Source organism: Musca vetustissima, unplaced genomic scaffold (genome assembly GCF_032173495.1).
Source record: "Musca vetustissima isolate MV318-11 ecotype Yass unplaced genomic scaffold, APGP_CSIRO_Mvet_v1 utg8404, whole genome shotgun sequence".
Classification (NCBI taxonomy): Eukaryota; Metazoa; Arthropoda; class Insecta; order Diptera; family Muscidae; genus Musca; species Musca vetustissima.
In genome coordinates, this window is record NW_026878018.1 from 164,770 (window position 1) to 190,671 (window position 25,902).

At 34.9% G+C, this 25,902-nt stretch overlaps 1 protein-coding gene across 1 annotated transcript in view; it reads left to right on the top strand.

The window, feature by feature from the left end:
* The window catches only part of LOC133322805 (P protein-like), a 78,534-nt gene extending 53,531 nt beyond the window's left edge, over nt 1-25,003 (top strand). The window contains exons 2-11 of the mRNA XM_061531761.1: nt 16,911-17,014; nt 19,844-20,100; nt 20,164-20,302; nt 20,366-21,018; nt 21,085-21,339; nt 21,403-21,732; nt 21,816-22,163; nt 22,240-22,387; nt 24,733-24,826; nt 24,897-25,003. Of these exons, the coding sequence (XP_061387745.1) occupies nt 16,911-17,014; nt 19,844-20,100; nt 20,164-20,302; nt 20,366-21,018; nt 21,085-21,339; nt 21,403-21,732; nt 21,816-22,163; nt 22,240-22,387; nt 24,733-24,826; nt 24,897-24,981 (2,413 nt within the window). The 3' untranslated portion in view covers nt 24,982-25,003. The remainder of the gene's footprint in view (nt 1-16,910; nt 17,015-19,843; nt 20,101-20,163; nt 20,303-20,365; nt 21,019-21,084; nt 21,340-21,402; nt 21,733-21,815; nt 22,164-22,239; nt 22,388-24,732; nt 24,827-24,896) is intronic.
* The last annotated feature ends 899 nt before the right edge of the window (nt 25,004-25,902 follow it).

Consider the following 25,902-nt stretch of genomic DNA (forward strand, 5'->3'; position numbering starts at 1 on the left):
TACGTTTATGACCGGTTAAATTTTTTTCTTTTGTAATTCTCGAAATGCCTTCCTTTCCGATCACAGGAACGTCCAAGAGAGAGTACATATCTGGCTCTGGTATGAACTAGGATTATTAAAATCCCACAAAAATTAACAAAATGACGGATATATGAAATTTAATTTTTGAAAAATTCCCTATTTTCCACCACAAATTTATTTAGAAAATAATGAAGATTTTGATCCTAGTTCATACTAGCTACTGTCGCCGCTTGATGCTAACACGATAAATCGGCTATATATCCTAAAGTTATTAAGATTTTTACTTGAATTTTTAAAGAGGCATCCTTGAGTTAGTGTAGGTTCTAATTATTTTTTTCAAAGGTCCGCCATTTTGTTAATTTTTGAGCGAAGTCAATAATCCTAGTTCATATGATATGATATGTAGTCTTTCTAACACCCTTGGAATTTCCGGATTCCGATGTTCTAGTGAGGACTACTTTTATTTAATCACCAAAAACAACAACAACCAAAGATCCCCTTAAGAGTTTGCATTGGTTCTACGATTTTTTCTTTAGACTTCAGGCAAACACATTGTCAATCACACAGAATTGACCTCTTGCGCTGCCCAAGCGGAGTAGCCTCCACCTGACAGTTTTTGCCGAAGGATTAGGCGACCATTTGCTTCAAAGTGCTTCTTCCACGGCAAATTTCGTTGAATCGACTTTGAAGACCCGGTAGTATGCTATGGGGGCTATCCTGAAACTTGGGATAATATTAATAAGTTTTGGTACAGGCATGCGCTATACAATTAGAACTTGAAATACTTAATTGCAGGCAATTCGGTTAAAGAACATGTGCAAACTTCCCAAAATACAGAATATTTGGGGGTACCGTTATATGCACCAGAACGTGGACCATGCAATACCAAACTTCTGTGCAAAATTTCCGAGCTCAATATTGCGATCTCTTTCGTAATTTCAACAGACGGACAGGCATAAATCGAAATAGAATTTTGTTCGGATCAAAATTAATAATAATTAATGGGGTCTCCGGTGAATATTTCGAGGTGGCAAACGGAATGACGAATTTAATATACACTCCTCAGGAATATGGAATAACATTTTTAGATTCTAGAAATATTAACATAAAAAATTATTTAATATATATTTATATATTATATATACTTTAAATATTTAATTATCTATATATATAAAATAGTTTGTTGTATGTTACCGATAGACGTAAAAACCGCTGAACAGATGTTAATGAGATTTACACAGTATGTCATGTCATGCCCTGAAAGTAACATAGGCTAGATACACTTCAAAAATTCCGCATGGATGCATCAATAGTAAACATACCTCAAAATTTCGGAACATATAATATGCGTATATCTTAAGAACGGCTAGAGATACCGTCTTCAAAATTTGTCTGAATAACGTAGGTGTAAATACACATCATCTATATGAAAATGAGCATGGTACGATCAAAGGAAAATGCACTTTCCATTGCATTTTAAATATCTGAATATTGAAAATAGAAAACATTTTGATTGTAGACTTAAAAATCGCTGAACAAATTTTACAGAGGCTTTCACAGAACGTCATGGCAAGCCCTGGGAAAAACATAGGTTATATAAACTTCTAAGACTCCGCGTGGATCCGGAGTTATAACATCAAATGTAATCATACCTCAAAGATTATGAACATGTAATTTGCGTATATCTTAAGAACGGTTACATATACCGACTTCAAAATATGTCTGGGTAATGTGGGAGTAAATACACATCATCGGTACCACATAAGGGTGGCACGATCAAGGGAAAATGCCCTCCTCATTGCATTTAAATCTATACGTAGAAAATAGAAAACATATTGTTTGTGGAATCGAGAACCATTGAACAGATTTTACTAAAATATTCGCAGGTCATCAAGCGATCACATGGAAGTAACATAGGTTAGTTAAACTTTTAAAATCCGACTGGATCTGGAGTTATAGAAATAAATGATTGACATTATAATTTTCTTTTTTTGTCAGTCAGAAAATATACATATTTATGTATGTATAAAAAAAATGTTACTTGGATTACAAAAAATATATGGATTATAATAAATACCATTTTGGGGGGAAGTAACAGATGTATGTGATCGATAATAAGATGTGCAAAGTAGTACTTTTAATTATTAAGTGTCATTATCTGTACTAACAATAACAACTAGTTCAGTAATTCCGCTAACCTCCCTTTCTTCCTTTTGATGGACATACATATTTATGGTGGAGGGTATAAAAACTCAAAGTCGTGTATGTGGTTCACTATAAAAAAGCGGGACCTTTTCATGAGGACTAGTTCAAAACATGGATCAATATTCTGTCAGGTGGACTCAATATGCGAATTGAAAACTGGATATGAGAAATTACAGCTTCTTCGGTTGGCCGGCAACCTTAAATCGGGTCTGACCCATATTTTTTTGCATTAAAATAAATAGAAAAATTTCCAAGTATAGTGAATTAATCTCTTTTATTTTTTAATTTTTCTTGTGATAAACAGGGTTTGAACTTATCGAGAAAAACTTTTCTGTATGTCTATCGATACAATAAAAACCAGTGAGCGGAGCAGTATAGTCGGACGGGGCCGACCATACGATACCCTACACAACTACCACGTAACTCGAACATTCTGCGGAGTTTTATTCCGAGCCTGGGCAATATTTCGTGATAGTTGCACTCTCTTGCCGGATTAGAGGTCAACAGCATCTCTTCCTTACACTGACATATTTTCCGAATATTTCCAATATTTAGTACAGCCATTCTAATTACTTATCCAGGTTCCCTTCACAGTGGGTTGTGTTGTGATGTTCGGCTTTGGGCAATTGATCGACTCGAAAAACACACAAAAAATTAAATTTTCGGTCCACTTCATCCCAAAATTATTATTTGATCATCGCCGAAAATTATAGGCGTTGGCCTTGACCATAAGTGGAACCTCAGCGCTATATTTGCGCCCTCCAGTGTGGTAATGGGTTACTAAATAATATCTGAATAAGTAAGCACCTGTAAATATTTACGTGTAACTCCCACATCTTAGTACATACGGCAATATAATTGGTATCAATTTAAAGGCCAACCACTCCTCTTGGATATACTATCAACTCCTCGCGCCTATGTCCTTCAGGAGTAAATATATACGCTATAGAATACAAATTTAGTCATTTTTCACACAAAAGTTAGGGTTCATTTGACCCGCTAAATATTGACCGATCCTTATCAAAACAGGCATGCTTATTCTTTGGCCCGATCCCCTTCTCCACGCAAAAATTCGCGGTGTTTGGGCCATAATTGCGGCCTCTGGAGCGACCAGAAAAACCGACAAAAATAAAGATTTTGGTCCATTTCATCCCCTAAATATTAACCAATCTTTTCCAAAAACAATAGGGGTCTTCATTGGCCAGAACCCATCCTACATGCAAAATTTCGTGAAGATTGGTCCATAACTGTGGCCTGTAGCGTGTTTACAAATTATAATGGACAGACGGACGGACGGACGGACACACATGTCTAGATCGACTCAGCTAGTCGAGATATGACGATCGGTATACTTAAAGGTGGGTCTAGGACCAATATTTCGCGGCGTTACAAACTTTCGGGGCTGCACAAACCTATAATACCCTGACAACATAGTTGTGTAGGGTATAAATAGGCCAAGGACCAATAATCAAAGCTCTAGCATATTTTCTGGCAAAACTATTTTTATAGCAAATTGTCAAACCAATTCAAGAATTCTCTTACATTCTCATACATATGTATGTATGTACATAAATGTATGTAGGTATGTATTACAAATTTTCCAAGTACATCAATTTCACACCCATTTGCCATCAACGTTTTGTCACGCTCAACATAACACTGACATTGTGACCTACAACAGGCCGAAACCGAGCAAATAAATTTTATATGTTGAGGTTTATTTTGTGGTGTGTGTGTACACAATTTAAATGTACACACATACATTAGTGTACATATACTATGTATTTACATTGCATATGAATATTTGTTGGAGATACATACATTGGGAGCCGTTGAAGGATACGGTTAACATTGAATAAGTCAAGTCAAATTCTATTAAAACATAAAATGAGTATGATTTTGTATATCTTACACTCTAATGTACGAGTATATATAAAAAACGTATGGTCCCATAATAATCAGAGAATTATCATCATCATGACTATACGTCCAGTTAACGAAACAATCGCCTTTGTTGTTTTATGAGGAATGTTGAATATTTGATATTGACTGTTTTATGATGATTTTTGATTCTAATGTACAATTTAATTAATTAAATCATAGACTAATAGAATTGTCCCTTATATATATATATATATATATCATTTAACTGATCGTAACATAAATTTAAATTAAAAGCTGGTTTAGTATTTAAATAGTTTCGAAAAACTTTTATTGGGTAAGACTAAAAATGTGATCTTTATTGTATTGTATTTTTTGATGTATGTTTTGTGTATATGATTTAATAATAAATCTAGTTTTCAAAATTGCAAAAGAATTTACATTATATTTGCGAAAAATGCTGATTATTTGGCTACAACTGTGTAGTTTCATTTAAGGTTGATCCATAGTGGAAAGTAGTTACATCCTTTTTTAAATTAATGTTACGATAATATCAATTTAAAAATTATGACTAACTATCCCGCCTAAATACTTAGTTAATTTGGCAACACATTGTTTTCTTAATTAAAGAGACATTTAATGTTTTATTTTTCTTTTAATTTATTACAGTACTATTAAGTGTTGAAATTAAATATAATAATGGGTCATAAATTAGCAAAAAGTCTTCATAGTCACACATGACATATATGGTCATATATATTTAATATCCACCACCTCATATGTATGTATCTCAACGGTGTTATTAAAACAATAATAATTAAAGTAATAATGTAATAAAATGACAGACTATTTGGGGTACCCTACATCACTACATTTATAATTGTATAATAATATTAACATAATTATGAAGTCATAAACATATGCACTAAAAATAAAATATTACGATGTGCGAATTTCGTACTAAATAGTTTAACCTATTTGATCCCAGACATGTCGAAATAGAAAATTAAATTTTATTAATCGTGGTCGTTGGGTCACAAACGAAACCATGTGTAACATATCGGAACCATTACTAAAACTATTCAAAATTTTTCTCCAGAGTCTAAATGTTTTAAATCTAAATAAATTACCTAACACTGTGTAGTCGTTGGTCACAAATGGAAGCATGTGCAAACTTTCGGAATCATAACTTAATATTCAAATATTCAACATTTTTCTCCAGAATCTAAATAAAATAGTATTAAATCTATATAGCAGATATGATTGACCTATATTTTCGATAGTTGCAATAAATCTATTATTAATATAATTTTTAGGGTCTGTCAAGTTTAAATCACACAGGAGGGAGTCATCATTGGATATGTTTGTAACAGGCAAAAGCAAACGATATAGACACATGGTTCCTTTTGAGAATATGCATAGAATCCTTTTTTAAGTCGGTTTATGCATGTCCGTCCGTCTGTCCATGTTAAATTGTAAACGAAGTACAGGTCACATTTTTGATTCGAATTGAATGGAATTTGGCACAGCTCAATTATTTGGCCCACGAATGAACCCTCTTTAAATTGGGGAAAATCGGTTCTGATTTAGATATAGCTCCCATATTTCGTCCGATTTTATGTAAATGGTGCATTAAAGTCCCTATATATCCTTCGATTTGCACGGCGTACTGAAATAAGTCTACAAAGATGTGTGTTAAATTTTGTAAAAATCGGTTCAGGTTTAGATATAGCTCCCATATATATTTGCGACCGATTTTAAACAAACGGTGCACGGAATTAAGTCTAGAACGATGTGTGTTAAATTTCGTGTAAATCGGTTCAGATTTAGATATAGCTCCCATATATATATTCGTCCGATTTTAGGTTAATGGTGCACAAAGTCCCTATATATTCTTCAATTTGCACGAAATTTAGCATAGCGTACTGAATTAAGTCTTTAAAGATGTGTGTTAAATTTCGTAAAAATCGGTTTAGATTTCAATATTTTGCTTTAAATTTATTTACATAATTGTGTCCCATTGTAAGAAGCAACTCTATATCTGACCAAAATTGTATATATATATACTAGCATACACACCGATATTGACCATAATTAAAATGTTAGTACCGTTTAGTTCCTTTGTTATCGTATCGCAACACAAATATAGCTCTATACTAATAATAATTTTGGTACAACTTATTACCATTCGTCTTGTTGTAAATATTTCCAAATCTAATTCCAAATTTTATGATTCCAGCTCTATAGGTTTACCTTAATCTTAATTTTACTAAATTTATAACGATTTAGAACACATTAATACAAATGCAATACAAACCATTTTTCCTAATTTTAAGATTCCAGCCCGATCCATCACTAAATTTTATACCAATTAGAACACATTACTATGAATTTCCCAAACTTCTTAGATCGGTTCAAATCCACATTTGGTACCATTTCCAAAACTTCTTGCAACTTTCCATGATTTTTTCAAAATCACCTATATCATACAACCAATAAAAATGTTGTTTCTCAATTTCAAGGTTTCCAATTCTATCGCTTCACTCACAATTTAAGTTGTACCAAATTTAGTACTTCCTACATAGCCCAATCCTACTTCCCAACAATGATCCTAACTCTACATTTCAGGATCTCAGCACTATAGGTTCATCCAAAATTAAATTGTGCCATTGTTAGTACCATTTAGTACCCCAATCGGTAAAAATGCGCCAATCCTACATTCCAGCAAAAACCGTACTTCCAAATTACAGTGTTCTAGCTCTATCGGTTTACCCAAATACACATTTTCTACTATTTAGTACAAATTTCCAAAACTTTAGCCTAATCATACACCTTAGCAGTGACCCCAACTTAAAATTCCAATTTGTCATGGCATGGCACATAAAAACTCCGATCGATTTTAGACCTTTTAATTCCCACTTCATTGTGAAGGCCCATAGGATTTCCGTATAAAAAGATCGGACCTATCGACCTTAACGTTTTAACTTGACATAATATCAAAATTAGTCAAAATTGTTTTGTATCAATGTTTTCATATACCGAAACAATTTTGTAAGTAACCTAAAACCGAATAGACCGAATAAATCACCATGTGCTATCATCATAGGGTATAAGCAATGTTCGTTCGTGAAAATACTAAGATAAATTAAGAAACGGCCCTGGACACTAAAATATAATTATAAATGAAAAAACTTTGTTGAACAATTCTTGCAACATTTTATTTAATGTCAAGTGTTTTCAATTTTAGTTTTGAGTTCATTTCTAAGAACACAAAACAGCAACAACTACAACAGAAAAATAAATAAAAAAACTTTGCTGTCAGCGACAAACGTATCTATTTGTTTCGTCTTCTTCGGGTGATTATCTTATTTTTTGTGTGCAGTTTTGTATAATAAATACATAGATAACTTACAGCGACGAAAGCGAGGGAGACGAAGAAAAAATAATAATCATAGTTCCGGCAATCATGAGGGCCACTTACGCTTTACTTAGTATTGGAGAAATGCAAAATATTCTGAATGTGATTATAATTTTGAATCTTGAAGTACACAACAAAAACAACAACAAGTACAAATATTCACGGGTTGTGTTTACACGCTTGAATAACAACAAACGAGCGAGTGAGCGGGCTGGAGAATGGCACAAAACCACATGTATTGCTACTGCAACAAGATCCATTTACAATCCGGTGATAAACGACACCGATTCATTTCAAGTCTTTACTGTGTCGTGTGCTTTAGTTAAGTTACGTTTATTGTGATTTATGTGATGCATATCTTACAGACAAAAAAATAGACAATTTTCTTGGTAATTTGATCTCTGACCCTGATACCGCTGTAAAGAGTGAATTTTTTGGGTTTAAGGTATTGCTATGGAAACAAAAATAATCACAGATTTTTAACTAATATAATATAAAAGTTCCAATCTTTCAAAAATTATTATTTTTATGGACAATATAGGATTTATATAAGAAAAGGGAGAATTTTTAGCCATTATATTTTTGGCGCACAGGTTTAAATAACGTAAGCAACAGTTATTCAACAAAGTGGACAATTTTGTGGAAGTATTAGGTGTAAAGCCTTTCAAATATCAGCAAGCCGAATAGCCTCTTGTAAAATGCAATGAAATAATCTTCAAACGCTAAATTATATTTCATGTATTTTTTCTGAACTTTAGATGATGTTTGTAACAGGCAAAAGGAATCGAGATAGACCCATGGTTTCTTTTGAGAATATGCATAGAATCACTTCCAGAGTCGATTTATACAAGTCCGTCTGTCCGTCCGTCCATGTATTTTTGTTAAGAAAGTACAGGTCCGATTTGGATGGAATTTGGCACTTATTTGGCCCAAGGACGAACCCTATTGAAATTGGAAAAAAATCGGTTTAAATTTAGATATATCCCCCATATATAGTTTCGTCCGATTTTATGTGAATGAAGCACCAAACTCCCAATATTTATCCGATTGGCACAAAATTTTGCACAGAGTTCTGAATTAGGCCAAAATTGATGTTTGCGAAGTTTTGTTGAAATCGGTTCTGATTTAGATATATCTCCTATATATAGTTTCGTCCGATTTTTGGTGAATGATACACCAAACTCCCAATATTTGTCCGATTGGAACAACATATTGCACAGAGTACTGATTTAGGTCCAGACTGATGTCTGCGAAGTTTCATTAAAATTAGTCAGATTTAGATATATCTCCCATATATAGTTTCGTCCGATTTTATGTGAATGATGCACCAAACTCCCAATATTTGTCCGATTTGCACAAAATTTTACACAGAGTACTGAATTAGGTCCAGAATAATGTATGCGAAGTTTTGTTGAAATCGGTTCTGATTTAGATATACCTCCTATATATAGTTTCATCAGATTTTTTTTAATGATACACAAAACTCCCAATATTTGTCCGATTGGGGCAAATAGGTGCAATAGGTGAATTAGGTGCAGACTGTTGTATGCGAAGTTTGGTTAAAATCGGTTCAGATTTAGACACAGCTCTCATATATAGTTTCTTCCGATTTTTTGTGAATGATACATCATACTCCCAATATTTGTATGATTGAGTAAAATTTTGCATAGCGAATGCTATTGATAAGGTTTGTTGAAATCGGTTGAGATTTTGATATATGTCTTATATATATTTTCGTTCGATTTTATGTAAATGGTGCACGATAAATAGTGTTCGATTTACACGAAATTTGGCGGTGTTGGTGTATGCAACGGTTACTCAATTAGGCCCATGTTTATATATAGCTCCCATACATAATTTGAGTCGATTTCATACAAATGGTACACCAAATAATCCAAGTTTGACCGTTTGACATGCAATTTTTCATTGATTTCAGAATGGTATGTGTATGGGGTTTTTCAATTTCTTCAAATAACTATCTAGATAGCACATTTAATTTCGCCCGATTCCATCTCAATGGTCCTCTAAAGATTCTATGACCGTTCTATCTACAGGATATTGTAGATATTAACATGTCTTGCATGTACCCAAAGTGGTGAAGGGTCCGACTTTTGAACTTACCTTACTGGATTAAATTGTTGTAGCTCTTAAAATGTCACCCTTTACTTTTTGAGAACAATAAACATGTTATAATGTATTGGCGGACCCGGCGAACTTCGTATCGCCCCAATTAAACACAATCACTCCGAATTTTCTACAAAAAATTTAAAAATTTCCCATTCCAAAAGTCATTACAGATGAATCCTCTTTCTTTCATAAACTTCTGAAGGTCTGGGAAAGAAAGGAAAGAAAGTTATATATTTCTAGGAATTCTGAGATTTTAGTGAAGTCCTTAAATCCTACAGTACAATATATAGGAATTAGGTTCGAATGCTTGCAAAAACTGGGAAGTTGCATGGGAAATGTATCAACGTTTCGCAGTTTTCCCCACACCCTCTACTGCTGCTGCTTCCCGCGCAACAAATCTTGTGTGAATGAGATTGCATACTAAGATGGCCTGTGAGAATACCTGTCAGTCAGCTGAGTTCCTTTATGTTAAATGCTATTAATCTCATATTAATTTTTATGTCTCCATAAAATTTGTGTTTGTTTTCATTGTGTAACGAGGTGACTGTCCATGACTTCATTAAAGGACTTTTTGTGATAATTTTTTTTGGCGCTGTGCCCATCTATAGTTTTTAGGTCGGTATGATTCTTGATTGACTCGGTACCCATATGATTCGTGGAAGTCTGTCTATATGTATTCTGGTACAGTTTTAGATTTAACTGGTTTGGAGGTTATTACTTTAATAGCTTGTTTTCTATATATCATGATGTTTGTTGTAGCTTGTCCCTAGTTTGAACTTAAGCAGTTTAGACACTCCATTATTATTTGAAACTACACCTGTAGAATCGTATTGTGATCTGGAAAGCGAAAAGAAATATCTGTTCCTGGTTCTTTAATGAAAAGTCCCAATCTTCTTACATTTTTACAATTCACCCTTAATACTGAATGACAATTACTATTTTCATAATTTCATAGTATGGAGGGTATATTAATTTTGTCATTCCGTTTGTAACTCACCGAAATATTCATTTCCGACCCTATAAAGTATATATATATTCTTGATCAGGGTAAAATTCTAAGACGATCTAGGGTGCTGAAATTTTGCACAGGGTTGTCTTTTGTCTGCAGGCAGGTCAAGTTCGAAGATGGGATATATCGGTCCACGTTTAGGCATAGCTCCCATATAAGGGTACCCCCAAATTTTCGGTTCTTGAGCGCGTTTTTCAACCGAATTCGCTGAAATTTGGTATATTGGGTTCTTATTGGGTACTAAATGTCGCCACAAAAAGTTATAAATATAGGCCCACTTTTTCCAGTAGTCCCCATATAACGGTACCTCCTAATTTTCAGTATTTTGGGGGTTTTGGTCGGATTTTTCCACCGAATTGGCTGTAATTTAGTACTTTGAGTTCTAAATAAGTTCCAAATCACTCCACAAAAAATTATGAATATAGGTCCTTTTTTTCTGGTAGCCCCCCATATAAGGGTACCCCCAATTTTCGGTATTTTGGGGTTCTTGAGTGCGTTTTTCAACCGAATTCGCTGAAATTTGGTACAATGGGTTCTTATTGGGTACAAATATCTCCACTAAAAATTAGAAATATAAGTCAATTTTTTCTGGTAGCTCCCATCTTATTGGGTACCAAATATCTCCACTAAAAACTATAAATATAAGTCAATTTTTTTCTGGTAGCCCCCATATAAAGGTACCCCCAAATTTCGGCATTTGGATGTTCTTGAACGCGTTTTTCAACCGAAATCACGGGAAACAAATCCGTATATGGAAACAAATCTCCCTACCAAAAATTATTAATAGTCAACCCTTTTTAGGCGTAGTCCTCATATAACCCCATTTTTTATATTAATATAATTATCTGATTTTTCCGCGTTTTGGGTTTGGTTCTAACACTCTGTTGTAATCATTTCACATGCGAAGGATATCGAGATAAAAAACTAGAACGTACGGTTCGATAATGAACTATATGTGAACTATAGCCTGCATTTAGGCTTAGCCGTAGCCCCTGTGTGGGAGGTACCAGAAGGCATGGACCGATATTCCCCAAATTCGGACTTAAACTATGTTTGGAAGACATAATAAGATGGGATGAAATCAAATTTTTTTGAAAGGGATTTGGTCCCAAGAAACATGGGGTCTAGAACCAATATTTCGATGAGGCACATTTTCACCGTGTGAAAGTGTATACACACTAATTAGCCATAAGGCTGAGGTTATAATTTTCTATTAAAATTATTGTTTACATAATCGGATTGTAGAAATGTCCGTATAGGTCCATTTTTTGGTATGTTCCCTATATTTTCATTTCAAGTACCTGTCAGTATATCTATGGTGGAGGGTATCCAAAGTTCGGCCCGGTCGAACTTAGCGCTTTTTCACTTGTTCATTTTGTACATGCACCTCGCTGTGCACTATTTTTCCGAAAAATGTAAAAATTTCATTTATATTATAATTGCGCTTATTTGTACTCTATTTTTTGACAAAAACAAATATATTCCTTCCAAAAATACCACCACAACCACCATTCATTGTACGGTTGCATCGTTCTTCGTCTATCCCCTTACCTGATATTTGTTATGTTTGCAAATACTTATTTTACTACTGTTTCTGTTGCTAACAACCGCCGGTTTTCCACTCATCGATTGTGACTAGTTATGCATTCTGTTGTTTTATACATCAGACACTCTTACAGACCTCTACATTGGTGTTACAAAATTCGCATATGTATTTTCAAAAGTATTTCGATATAAAAAATTGTGAAAAAATACAGTCGCGGCGATTTAAATGACGGGCGAATATTAAAAAACGATAAGGCCATTTTTGATAATTCATAATATGCATTTTCATTATTAGGCCAGAAATATATACATTAGGATGGGGTTATTTAACATGTTTCGGATTTTGGTAGAAAATCACTCAAACTGTAAATTTTTTTGTTTACGTTTTCACACGATTGAGTAAAATTTTGACAGGGTGAAATCATTTCGTCTCTTACATGACCTGTTAATTGGACCATTATCAATTATGAGTGATACACCACCACTTGTTTGCTACGGAGTCTACGGAGAAATTAGCAAAATGAAGAACAGAAAATGACGTATTTTTATTCCCGCACATCAAGATGCCTTCAAAACCATAACAATTAGGTTGAGCACATGAAAAAGTATACATCATGCTAAAGAAAAAACATTTTTTATAAAAAATAATAAATTTGGGTGTTGAAATTCTTTAGACCATGACAATAATATTTAATCTCTGCTGTTTTTGTCCTTCTTGGCTATTTATAAACATCTAACAGACCTTCACACTCAAGAAGAATCTCGCACCCCTCAAAATTCTGTTGCTCATTATTTTTTAATATGTGTCAAAATTATTTTGATTCGAGAAGATTTGAGTGCTTATCTTACTTTGTTTAGTTGTATTACTAATTGTTTTTGTATACATCAAATAATTGACAAAGATACATACGTCAAAAGCCTTTATACCGAAATACACATTTTCTCAAAAAGTTCATTGTCTGATAGCTTAAAAATTAGCATCTATCAATAATAATAAATTGTTTTCATATTCATTATAAAATTTTTGATAATTTTCCATTTTACTTTTTTCCACATAATTCCCGTCTATGCTAATATTTTATATTTCACCAATTATGTATAAGTTATTTCTAATAGTTGATATACCCCCATATATACGTCATTGTCCCACATTCATACATACCTAATTCCAGGTGTCTGCCACTGTATGTCTGTCTTCTTCAAAACAGCATGATAGTGTTATTGTTGCAGTGTTAGCACTTTTAAGTGCAAATTTTTGATAGCCCCAAAATTCTTGTCATTTGCCTAAGTAATTATCACAGAGACAGAAACGCCACAAAAATTGTTGTTATATAAAAGTGACAGATAAAAGCGACAACAACAAAAGTAAATAATGTCAGTCATTTCATCAGCGTCACAGCGACAAACATAATCGACAAATACTAACTAACAGTAGGTTTTCGCTTCAATTGAATTCGTTTCAAGCGGAAAAAAGGAAAATTCCACAGATAACAATACGCGAAAGAAGGCACGGCACTGCAGAGCACAGCGAGTAATGATCATCGACCAAGCAATGGACCATCATCCGTCCATCCAGAAAACTTAACCGCCACCAATCAAATGACCATCATAGAGGCAAAGAAGGGGCAGATTGAAAAACATATTATGAATGAAATATAATGAAAATTACACTAACTTTTATCAACGCTTGCCAATAAATGATAAACGATGCCGGTGGGACAGTGGGGAAATATTTTTTTATTTTGATATTATTATTTTTCATAGCACAATTGTTAATTTGCGGATTTAAAGCAGACTGTGAAATTATTCAAATCGCTAAAATTTTGGGCTTATTTTCTTCGCCATACGATTGAGCTTTTATAATTTTTTTGCACTCATAGGCTGACAATTTTTATAATATAAGCATGTGTTGCAGACAGGTTTGTTGTTCGCCATTTTAGAACTAATGAGGTTGTATACACTTTGCTATGTAAAATGTGTCACATCGAAATATTAGCTTTAGACCCTAAAACTGTCTTGTATTAAATCCGTTTCAGACATTTTGGAGTCGATATAAAAATGTTTGAGCACGAAAGGAGTAATGGTTACATTGAACTTTGCACATCGTAATATTTTTTTCAATCTACAATTACGTTTGAAGAATATAGGCCTCCCTGCCGGTACCTCCTCCACAAAATGATCCAAATGGATTTTGTAATATCATATGAACGGGTTTAATTTTTTAATCAAGACTTTATAACATTTGAAAACGTTATCGACCAACTCCTTCTAGAAAGCTAATGGTGAATTCAGTGTGGTCTAAACTTGGCAGGCCTTAATATTTAGGCTGGGAATAGATTTATTGCAACTATCGGCTTATTGTAACTATTGGCTATAAACTGTCACAATTTTTATAAATTACAAATTTAGTCGGGCCGTAGATCCTTCGGAAAATTGTTCTCTCAAACACTCCAAGAGCTGCTTCATCTGCTTGCGGAAGTACCCATGCACCAGCACGGGTAGTATCAGCGTCTTGTAGAGGGTGTGTTTAGTCTGGCGTTCTTGAATCGCTTACTCAGACCATAGTATCATCTGTTGGCAATACTATTCTTCTCGGAATTGCAAAACTGATATCATTAGTTTTATTTATGGCGGTACCGAGGTATATAAAATAGTTGCTGTAGTTTCACAGTTGGTCCTAGTCTACTGGACGTCTTGCACATTGATACCATCAGAAATTTACTCGTCATTTACTTCCAGTCCCACTTTGACTCCTTCTCATTTCGTTCAAAGGTGGCTTTTACCGCTGGTAATGTTCGACCCATTATGTCGATGTCATGGGCGAGTAACATGTGCTGTTTGGTGTACTGAACTTTTACGGCAGGATGTCACACGACCAACTGTCACCTTGTCTGAATCATTGTTCTGAGTGGATTGGGTTGTCGAATGCGTCTTTATAGTCGACGAATAGGTGGAATGTGTCGATGTGTATTTCGTGGGCCTTTTCCAGGCGCAGTGTGAACATCTGGTTTATAGTAGAATTGCAGGTCTGAAGCCGCTTTCCAATAATATCATTGACAATTGGCTTCAGTGGTTCACACAGCACGCTGGATAGCACTTTACATGCAATGGAAGATGACGTCGTGTCTCTTTTTTTTGCACGGGACGTGGGATTCTGAGGTTCCAACATCATTCCTCTAGCCAAGTTGTTCCAGTTGGTGCATGCTCCTGATTACCATCTGACCACCGGTCCTCCCGATTATTCTCTCTCGCTGTGTTGATTACCTCAGCAGCATTACGACACTCCTAATCGTACCATGGGTTTCTAAATGGTTGTCTGTGGTACCAAAGTGTTGCTTTTGTTGCAATTTGTAGGACGTGGGCAATTCATTGCCACAGTGCTTCTATGTTATTATCGGGACAAGGAGTGCTTTCGACTAGCAAGTGGGTAAGTTGAGCGAAGTATTATTCTGCTACCTGTTGTTTTTGCAGTTTTTCGACGTCACCACATGAGAACATTTGCTTCGAACTTCGAAGACCGACTGTCGTTAGCTATTTTGTTTGTGGCTCATACGCCACTCTAACCAACACAAAATATGGTCGTAGATCGACCCGTACTGAGTACGTTAATCTTAAAAAATGTAAATCATTTTCGTGGAAATGTCGGCAACAATTATATCCGCCTTTATATCCACTATGGAGATATGTACTCCTTGATTTTTTCGGATTTGTTGCTTTTGGTTTACTCAATAAATTTGAACGTCGTACCTAACTCTCTGACTATGTTCAATTTTAAATTTGACAAGAAATCCCATCGGCATGTACAGACCAGTATGGAAATGAAAAGAAACGTATGAAGGCTTCCTTCGAAACTATTTTTCCGAAAACAAATTTAATTTTGCAACAGAAAACATATCCTATCAGTCTCTAAGCCTATCCGATACTAACGCGACAGACTTATGTACTTTGTTAAACCATTTACTTTAAATCAAAGAATGTTATATATATATGACAGTTGTATGTAAATCTGAGTTGACAAACGTCATTCGATGTGCAAAATTACATGAAATCGGCCGAGAATATAAATGGGCGTTATATTTTAATCTGAACCGGTACCCAAATTGGGTTCTTCCCTGGGTCAAATAAATAAGTCGTGCCAAATTTCATCTCATTGTGATCCATACACTGTATATTGTCAAAAGTAACGATGGGTCTATGTCGTTTCCCTATGTATGTCAAAAATATATGCTCGAATACCCAACAAAACATTGTGATGTAGGGTTTATTTCATAGTAAAAAAAATATAACGTCTTACTTTCAACACATTTAATCTAACCTAAAAAACCGCCTAGACATTATGAATGAATTAATAACACAAATTCATATTCACATAATACAAAAATAATAAAAAACGCAACGTGATAACATTCACCAGTAGTCATAACATAACCAACCAGCTGACAGCTTCACATTTTTTCTTTTTGATAATTTCTGTTTAAAGGCAACGACTTTTTTCTTGGTGTAGGTCGGTCATGTTGATAAAAAAAAAAGAAACAGAAACAAGAAAGTGTTTTATATTTATTACGAATTTTTCATATATATTTTTTTATTCCACCGAAAGTGTGTCAGTAACCTCAATCGGTGTTTTTTTTATCATCATATCCCTGTTTAGTGCTGTTTATTGATTTTCTTTTTGGATTTGTGTTTCTTTTTCTCTATTTACAGCGAAGTTACAGAAGGTGCCTTACAAGTCTGGCGTGCACTGCCAGAACGTATCAGACAGGATCCAAGTTTAGCATCATTTCGCCAGGAGCATGAACGATTACATGGTAAGACAAGTGAATGAAATACTTCGATATATTATAAAAATTAAGAACAAAACAAAAGCAACTGTTTTGATATATATGGATAATAACTTCCAAGGTATTGATATGTGTATTAACGCTTACACTGGTGGCCAAAACTAAAACAACTAAAACTACTTGTAATTTTTTATAAATAAACTTATTGTGAATGTTTATTTCAGAAATAAATAGTTAATTTAATCACTTATAAAAAACAAAAATTAAAAACGCAAATCTGCGAAGCATCCTTCGATAAACTATTCCCTGCAACCTAAACCTTTGGGAAGAGGTTATGTTTTGATGTTTGACTACCGCAAAAATATTTGGCATGTTTTGTTGTTTGTTTGACACGTTTATTTTTAAAAAAAACTATACGACATTTATTATCTTTACAATTTCAGTTTGGCCACCAGTGCCTGTATGATCGTAAAATGTGAATGTAAGAAAGTTAAATCTTGATTACTGTATGTATAGCCTAGGCAAAATTTTAGTCCGATTCCCACTTCGGAGTAGATGATGGAATTAAATTTTTCGAATTAGAATTTTTCCTACTTTCCAGGCATCAAAGGGGGGAGTGGTGCAATAAGAACGCAGTCCCCATTTTTTGTTATATGTATATATATATATATATATATATGGCCAAAACTAAAGCAACTGAATAAATGACTGTGAATGTTTTTTCTTTCAGAAATAAATAGGAAATTTATACATTTAAAAAATATATAAACTACTACAGCACACATACGAGGTATTGCATCAATAAAATTCTCGAATTGATCCAATGAATGTTTGCCACAGAAGTGAATTGTGATTTAATAGTAGTCTACACTCCATTATAATTGACTGACATGTTAGACGCGCCGTCATATCCTTGACCTCTCAAAATATTGTATCCAAACCTAAACTGATTACTGTGTTTATTATGACGGTCGAAAATTATTTTCCTGTCAATCCTTCTTATCCCATCTTTGACATTTTTCGATACCTTGTCCAAAAATCTTGTACATATTGATAGCTGCTCCTGTATCCGCAGTTTCGTCCGCTAAAACAGAAAAGAATGCAACATTTGACCAAATTTTAACTAAAACTATATCATGTTTGAATGTGGGAATTATTGGTCTTCTACTTCTGGTACATCCCCCACAAAGAGTCCATGTTTTGAAAATGTCTTATAATGCGAACGGGGTATTCGATTTGTTAAAAACTCTGCACATCGTAATATATTTTTCAAACTTTGTTGGAATATAAAAATGGGATTTATACATCCACTCTCTGTAGTACCTCCCCTATAAAGGGTCAACAATTTTGAACATATGTACATCCAATAAGAAGTTTTTTAATTTTACCCCAACTTCTCACAAATAAATATTTTTTACCATTTCATTCCGAAAATGAGTTCTATTCCCATTTCCCCAAATATCTCTTTCACAAATTGTCAACGACTCGACTTTTTTTCAATTTTTACTTCTTAGTTTCATAACCCATATGCTACTTCATTGTTGCCTAGGCCTGATAGGACCAATAAATTTCAAGAATTTTGAAAAATTAAATGAGTAACTTTAAACAATTATATGAGCCAAACATTTATAACATTCAATACTTCGAAATGTGTATGTACCTTTACAACTAAAAACAAATGTTTGATTTTTTAAATTTATATTAAAGTTTTAAATATATTAGGTTGGAGAAAAAGAAATCCATTATTTTTATATGAATTATAGGACTTTATTTAAGATGCTTCGGATTGTCCGGTTTAAGCCAAATATGCAACGTTTTGTTGTATAATTTTTTGCAATTTTAAAGGTAACTTCATAATACCTCTCTCATAGAAGTCCTGCTCTCTATTTGCAAAAAACTCTAGTAGTCGATTTACTCAATCCTCCCTAGATACCAATAAATTCCCAACCAAGCTCCCGAAGTTTCTGGCGAGTACCTGTAGATGTGTGTGACCTAGCGTTGTTCTGGTGGAACATGACACCTCTCCTGTTGGGTAATTCTGACCGTTTCAGGTCAATTGTGAATGATTTAAAACAGTCGATTTTTAGTTATGAAATTTGAATTAGTCACTCCGTAAATCTAGTGTCAAACGGCCGAAATGTCGTGTATTCCAACGCAGCTAAAATGACAGCTCATCCTTGTTGTATGCAAGACTTCTGTATGTGCATCAATCCGTAACTATATCAATAATGTAATTATGGCCAATATTCGATGGTGGTGGCAGTCCCACCCTAAACAGCAACCACTTTGAAAAGCCATAATTATTTTCTGAAGGAAATCTATTTTTCTATTTTAATTTATAGTTGATATTTTATATATTTATAAAAATTGAACTTTAATTTTCACTTTAAAGCAGAATAACTCAAATATAATATGAATAATCCACCACCACTATTTCGAGCTGTATTTGCTAACGAATTTAATTTTGTCTTCTTTAAATGTTTGTCCATCCGTTGCCATATAACCGGCTTGTTATGCAAACTTCCGGCCAAAGAAGAAATTCAATATCCGCTAAAAATAAACGGCAGATAATTTTTCATGAAAAAAATAGCTTCCAGTATGGTGTGAGTGAATCATAACTCAGCAAATAAAATCTATTCATAAATTTAAAGGAGAATTTAAAGCTAAGTAAAGGGATGTGAAGAAGAGACTAAATCAATAAGTCGTTAGAGTAAATATAAAAATGTTAATGTAAAAATCCAAAGAACCACTAACAATCCAAATTTCGATTATCATGAACCCATTTAACGATCTATCAAAAAAGTACCCACAAAATTTTATATTTAATTAATAGATTTTCATTTTTATTTCTCCTAGGCTATGAACCTGCCGATGTTGATCCATTGCCCAACGATGATGCCGATGATCATGACCACAACAATGGCAAAATTGGAGACGGTGGCGTACACTTCGTACGTGGCGGCAGCGGTCAAAATAAAAATTCAAATGCATTTTCACAAATCGGCATTAATGTCACAAACGAAATGGGACAAGTTCGTATTTTAGACGGACGTGATGTGGAAAACAACAACGAAGATCAACAGGATGAGACGGAGCATCATGGCCATTCGAAGGTATGGAGAGAGAATTTCAAAGTTTGAATTAAAAACGTCTACATTAATGGTTATTTCTTATAGATTAAAAAATATTTGGTATGGTTCAAAATAGCTATTCTGCTGGTTGTGTGGGGTGTATTTACGGCATTTTTAATGTCCAACAATGAACATGTGGAAGAACTGAAACTGATAAGTGTGCCGAAAAATGGCACCGAGAGAGGTAAGCGATTTTTTCTATTCTATTCTTTTACTGTAAATACTGATAATTGTTCTTCATTTCCAGTATTCCCCATCACAACCGCCGAACTTAGCCGAATAGGTCTTAGCTTAACAGGAGCCTTCCGCCTGCAGGAAGCCGAAACGGTACAAGACCCACACCAACGACCACCGCCTCTGCTGGAAATCTATGTGGAACGCATCTATTACAATGAGTCTGGTGAGAGGGCTTATGATGAAATTGTTTCGAAAATCTGGAAACTTGACCTGGTATATCCGGAATTCTTGGATACAACACGTGAAACACACAAAGCCCATCAATTCCAATTGAAACCACTCGAAGGTGACTATGCCAATAATACAAATTTGACGGAACTGTCACTGCACTTTGTGTCGAATATCGATGCCGAGTTGCCGCTACAGCTGAGCATTGACGAATCACCGATTTATAAAAAAGAAGGTGTAATATATGCAGCCGTGGTTCTGTGTGGTCTCTATGTTATGATCATTTGGGAAATTGTAAATCGCACCTTTGCTGCCATCATTGCCTCCACCCTGTCGGTGGGTATTTTGGCTGCATTGAACTCACGCCCCTCTATGGTCACCATCATGGGCTGGATCGATGTGGAAACGTTACTGCTCTTATTTGGTATGATGATTTTGGTGGCCATTCTTTCGGAGACAGGAGTTTTTGATTACTTGGCTGTGTATGCTTATAAGGTAAGGAGCGGAATTTTCAAATACTAAGTATTTTCTTCAAATTATCCTCAATTTGTGTGTTTTCAGATTACCAATGGACATGTTTGGCCCCTGATTAATTGTTTGTGTCTGTTCACCGCCATCTTATCTTCTTTTCTGGATAATGTAACCACGGTCCTGCTGATGACTCCCGTTACCATACGTCTTTGTGAGGTTATGTCCCTAAATCCCGTACCCATACTAATGTGTATGGTTATCTACTCGAATATTGGTGGTGCCTTGACCCCAGTTGGTGATCCACCAAATGTTATTATTGCCTCCAATAGTTTCATTTCGAAAAATGTAAGTGCTACTTGGGCATTCCCTATGAAATATGTGATCTGATCGATTTTATCTCATTTTTAGGGCGTCAACTTTGCCATCTTCACCCTTCACATGCTGCCTGGTGTGGCATTGGTCATGTTCACATCCTATATACAATTGCGCTACAAATTCCGCAATATCAGTGATTTGCAATTCAAAGAATCACCCGAAGTAGAAGAACTCAGGCATGAGATCCATGTATGGAAGAGAGCTGCTGCCAGTTTGTCTTCATATTCCAAAGATGAAGAATTGGTGCGTCAGACTCTGATGAAGAAAGTGAATCGTTTGAAACGATCACTGAAAAAGAAAATGGCCACAGCTGTGGAACCAGCCATTAATTATCAACAAACTTTAGAGAGTTTGCAAGCAAAGGTAGGTCCCCATTTTACTCTTTATTGAATTCTTGTATTATTACATTTTCTTCTCTCCCTCTCTCTCTCACACACTCTCTTTAGTATCCCATACGCAACAAACCTTTGCTCATCAAATGCTCTTGTGCCTTGGTGTTTGTGATAAGTCTGTTCTTCTTACATTCGGTTCCTGAGTTGCAACGTCTCTCCCTGGGGTGGACTGCCCTGTTGGGTGCCATATTCCTTATAATATTGGCCGACATTGAGGATATGGAAGCCATATTGGCTCGTGTCGAATGGTCAACACTTTTATTCTTTGCCGCTCTATTTATTTTGATGGAGGCCCTTTCTGAATTGGGTCTTATCGAATGGATTGGCAATATGACAGAGAATATTATTTTAGGTGTTGGCGAGGAGTCGCGTTTAATGGTGGCTGTGTTAATTATTTTATGGGTAAGTTCTGCTGGTGGAACACTATTTCTAAGTGTTAATATTTTTTTCCGGTATTCTTTAATTTTTCTTTTTTCAGGTTTCCGCTATAGCCTCGGCCTTCGTAGACAATATACCATTGACCACAATGATGGTCAAAATTACCATATCATTAGCTCAAAATAATACCTTAAATTTGCCACTACAGCCATTGGTTTGGGCTCTGGCATTTGGAGCATGTCTGGGAGGTAAGTGGAAATGAAATTTTCAAATTAAATTCAAATGAGTGTACGAAATAATGTTTAATGGAAAAGCATATTGAAATCTGTATAAACAGTCGAAGTCAACTTTTCAAAATAACGTAGTCGTACCAATTATAGATACTTTAAATGTATAGCCATGTTTTTAATGTATAGCCACGAAGTGACTAAAATTGTCATTTAGGGTTGGCAGTGGATGAAAAATAGTTTGATATAATTCCCGCATTGTTTGCATTTATTTATTCAGTAGAGAGAGTGGGGCTTTACAGGTTCCGAATGTAGGTTTCTCTTGCGATCTACAACCAGCCTTAGTTTAAATGTGGTTTACCTAATTAACTGGCGGTTTACACCAATTTGGTATCTCCATTAAAGGTGTGAGGCTAAACACGTTTCTATATGATTGGGTCTCATTGGTCACCTGATCGAACAAATGGCCACAGTTAAATATGGAAATGCCGAGGTAAAGTTGCTTAACGTGTATATACCACGGATTAATATCTGTGAATCGCGTTATTCGCCTAACGTCTGATACTGGGGGATTTCAATGCTCATCATGATTTGTGCCATTCGATTCTAGGTAATGTCCAGAGGGGAACAGTGCTGGCAGAGCATATTGATAGCTCCACGTTTTGCACGGTAAATGAGGATGCACCCACCTGAATAAAGGGAGAGTGTCACACACATAACCATTGCGTCACAAGGTCTGATAAATGAAGTCGACTGGCAACCCGGAATTTATCTTGGCTCTGACCATCTACCCACAATTAAATCGATTTCAAACTCTGGTAAAAAGGAAGATAAGACCTCAGTCACATTTAACGGCGCCAGTTATTTAACCGACAATTTGTCGAACATCCCGAGAGCGACAGGGCGTATCGGAGTGTACTACATCGCATAACATATTATCCCGTCGAGGAGGTACCACCACAGTTTACAATATATGATGTTATATGTGAAATCCGTAACGCTAAGTCATCTAAAGCGATGGGCCCTGACAGAATAACCATGGTTCTGCTGAAACAGCTAGACGAGCCCGGAGTTGAGTACCTGACCAAAGTCCCCAATTTGTCGATAGCCACTCACGTCGTTCCGAAGCCTGGACAATGGGCAGGGTAGTTCCGCTACTGAAGCCAGGCAATGACACTAGCGAAGGTGACTCTTGCAGGTCACTTATGTCACCAGTAGCGAGGCATTCCTACACCCCAGCATTAGGGAAAGCTATCCAGTTGTTAGTCATCTACGATAAGCAACACAGAACGAAAACAGCGTTGCACGACTTCTCCACACATATAAGTCGAGGACTTAACCAGCCGTTCACACCGCAAAGTGTTCTCGATGTCCTCAAAAAGTGTGACAGCTGTTTAAGGACATCCTCCGTCCAAGTTTGAATCGTTGAATAATAAATTGTATGTGTGGACGCCAGTCGAACGTGGTTTCCAGAATAAGAAGTCTAAACCCCGTAGAATGATGCAGGGAGTTCCGAAGGGTGGAGTGATATCTCCAGAACAGTATTGGGATCATTACGTATGCAGATGATTGTAAGATCATGGCGTCGGGTGCTATAGTTAGGGACATAGTATAAGATTGAACGCCTATCTCGGCGAGTTAGCAGCCTTCTTTCACTCGAGGAATATGAAAATATCCGCCACGAAATATTGACATCATTGAAGAGAATATCATTGAATGTGCAGGTCGATGGGCACACAATTCCGACCACTTACTACTCAAAAAAATGTTCAAATCCGCACAAACCACAGCTATCTGCGATAAGTTGAAAAGTAGGAACGAGATTCTCAAGTCGCTTGTCGGCAGCACTTGGAATGCAGATAAGGATACCTTGTTGTTAAAAATTACAAATCTCTTCTCTATATATATATAAAAAATTACGTGAACTCAAAAACTACTGCACCGATTTTGACCAAACTTTATGGCGTGTGAGAAGTGATTCTGTGTAGTTTGAAGTTCATTCGACAGATGGCGCAATATTTAGTTTTTTTTTTGCACCGTAACTCAATTACTACTGCAACGATTTTGACCAAACTTTATACATGCTCTATGAAGCGTGGGGAGTGTTTCTTATAATTTGAAGCTTGTCCGAAATATAGTGCAATATTCGATTTAGTGTACCTTTCATTATTCTCCTAAATATAAATCTGCCATGACTTTGCAGACTTGCAGTGAAAATAAAATTTGAAGGCAAATCAAAGTTTGCCCGGGTCAGTTTCGCTCTTCCAATATAATTAATAATTTTTGTCCTAGTCATAATTTGCATATTTATTTTATTTTTCAAAACTACAATCAAAAATCTTGTTTTCTTCTCTCCTCCCATCTAGGCAATGGTACTCTCATTGGTGCTTCAGCAAATGTTGTTTGTGCCGGTGTTGCTGAGCAACACGGTTACAAATTTACTTTCTTACAATTCTTTAAGTAAGTATTTGAAAAAAGAAAATTAAAAGCATAGCTCTAATTTATCACCGCACATTTTATTCCATTGCAGAGTTGGTTTTCCCGTAATGATCGGTAGCATTATCGTATCCACAGGATATCTGTTAGTTAGTCATGTTCTATTCGCATGGCATTGATGAATGGCCTAAACGGAGAAGAATTGCTTCTTCGACAAAAAACCAACAACCAACCATCAATAAATTATAAAAGAATAACTGTAGTTGCAAATTTACCTCGTATAAATGTTAAACATTTTTTTAACAAAACAAAAAAATATAATTTAAACAAAATTATGATTATTAAGTGCAAATTACCTGAAAACCCCTCCACCCCCTCCCGTAAATTATAAATAGGAAACAAAGTAAGCAAAAATACACCACAGAGTTACTAACAACGAGCTTCGAATAGAGCTTTGATGGCTGCCTAAATGCCTAAATCGGTGGGAATGGTAATAAACAATAATAAAAACGGAAAATGAAGAAGGACTAAGTCATCAAAATTGGTTTCACAAATGACAAAAAAAGAGAAAATGTCCCCCCTTCCCAAAACTCGAAATAAATGCCATGATTATGTGAACAATTTTTTTTTTAGATTTTAGTTCAAAAAGCTAATGTGAAAAATATAAATTAAATTGAAAAACACACACTAAACGAAATACCAAGAATTTCATAAGTAGGGAATATAATAAAAAAAATTAAAAAATTGTTATCTGTACTATATTTTTTAAGTAAAATAATAAAATGTCTAGAATCCTTGCAGATTAAATACAAAAAAATAGTAACAAAAGAAATGATGATGATAAATGTGAATGTGAGCAAAATAAGAAAATACTATTTTTACACTTGTTGTTATTGTAATTTTTCCCTTAGATATTAAGTCCCAAAGTGTATAGCCTTTCTACTACACCTAAATACAAATACTATGTTTTCTTTTCATTTTTTGTTCTGTTGTAATATTAAGAATTGTAAAAAAATACAAAAAAAAAAAAATTCAAAATTGTAATATCAAGATTGTCAGTACTAAGAGGAAAATCAATATTTTTTGTTTTTGCTTTTATG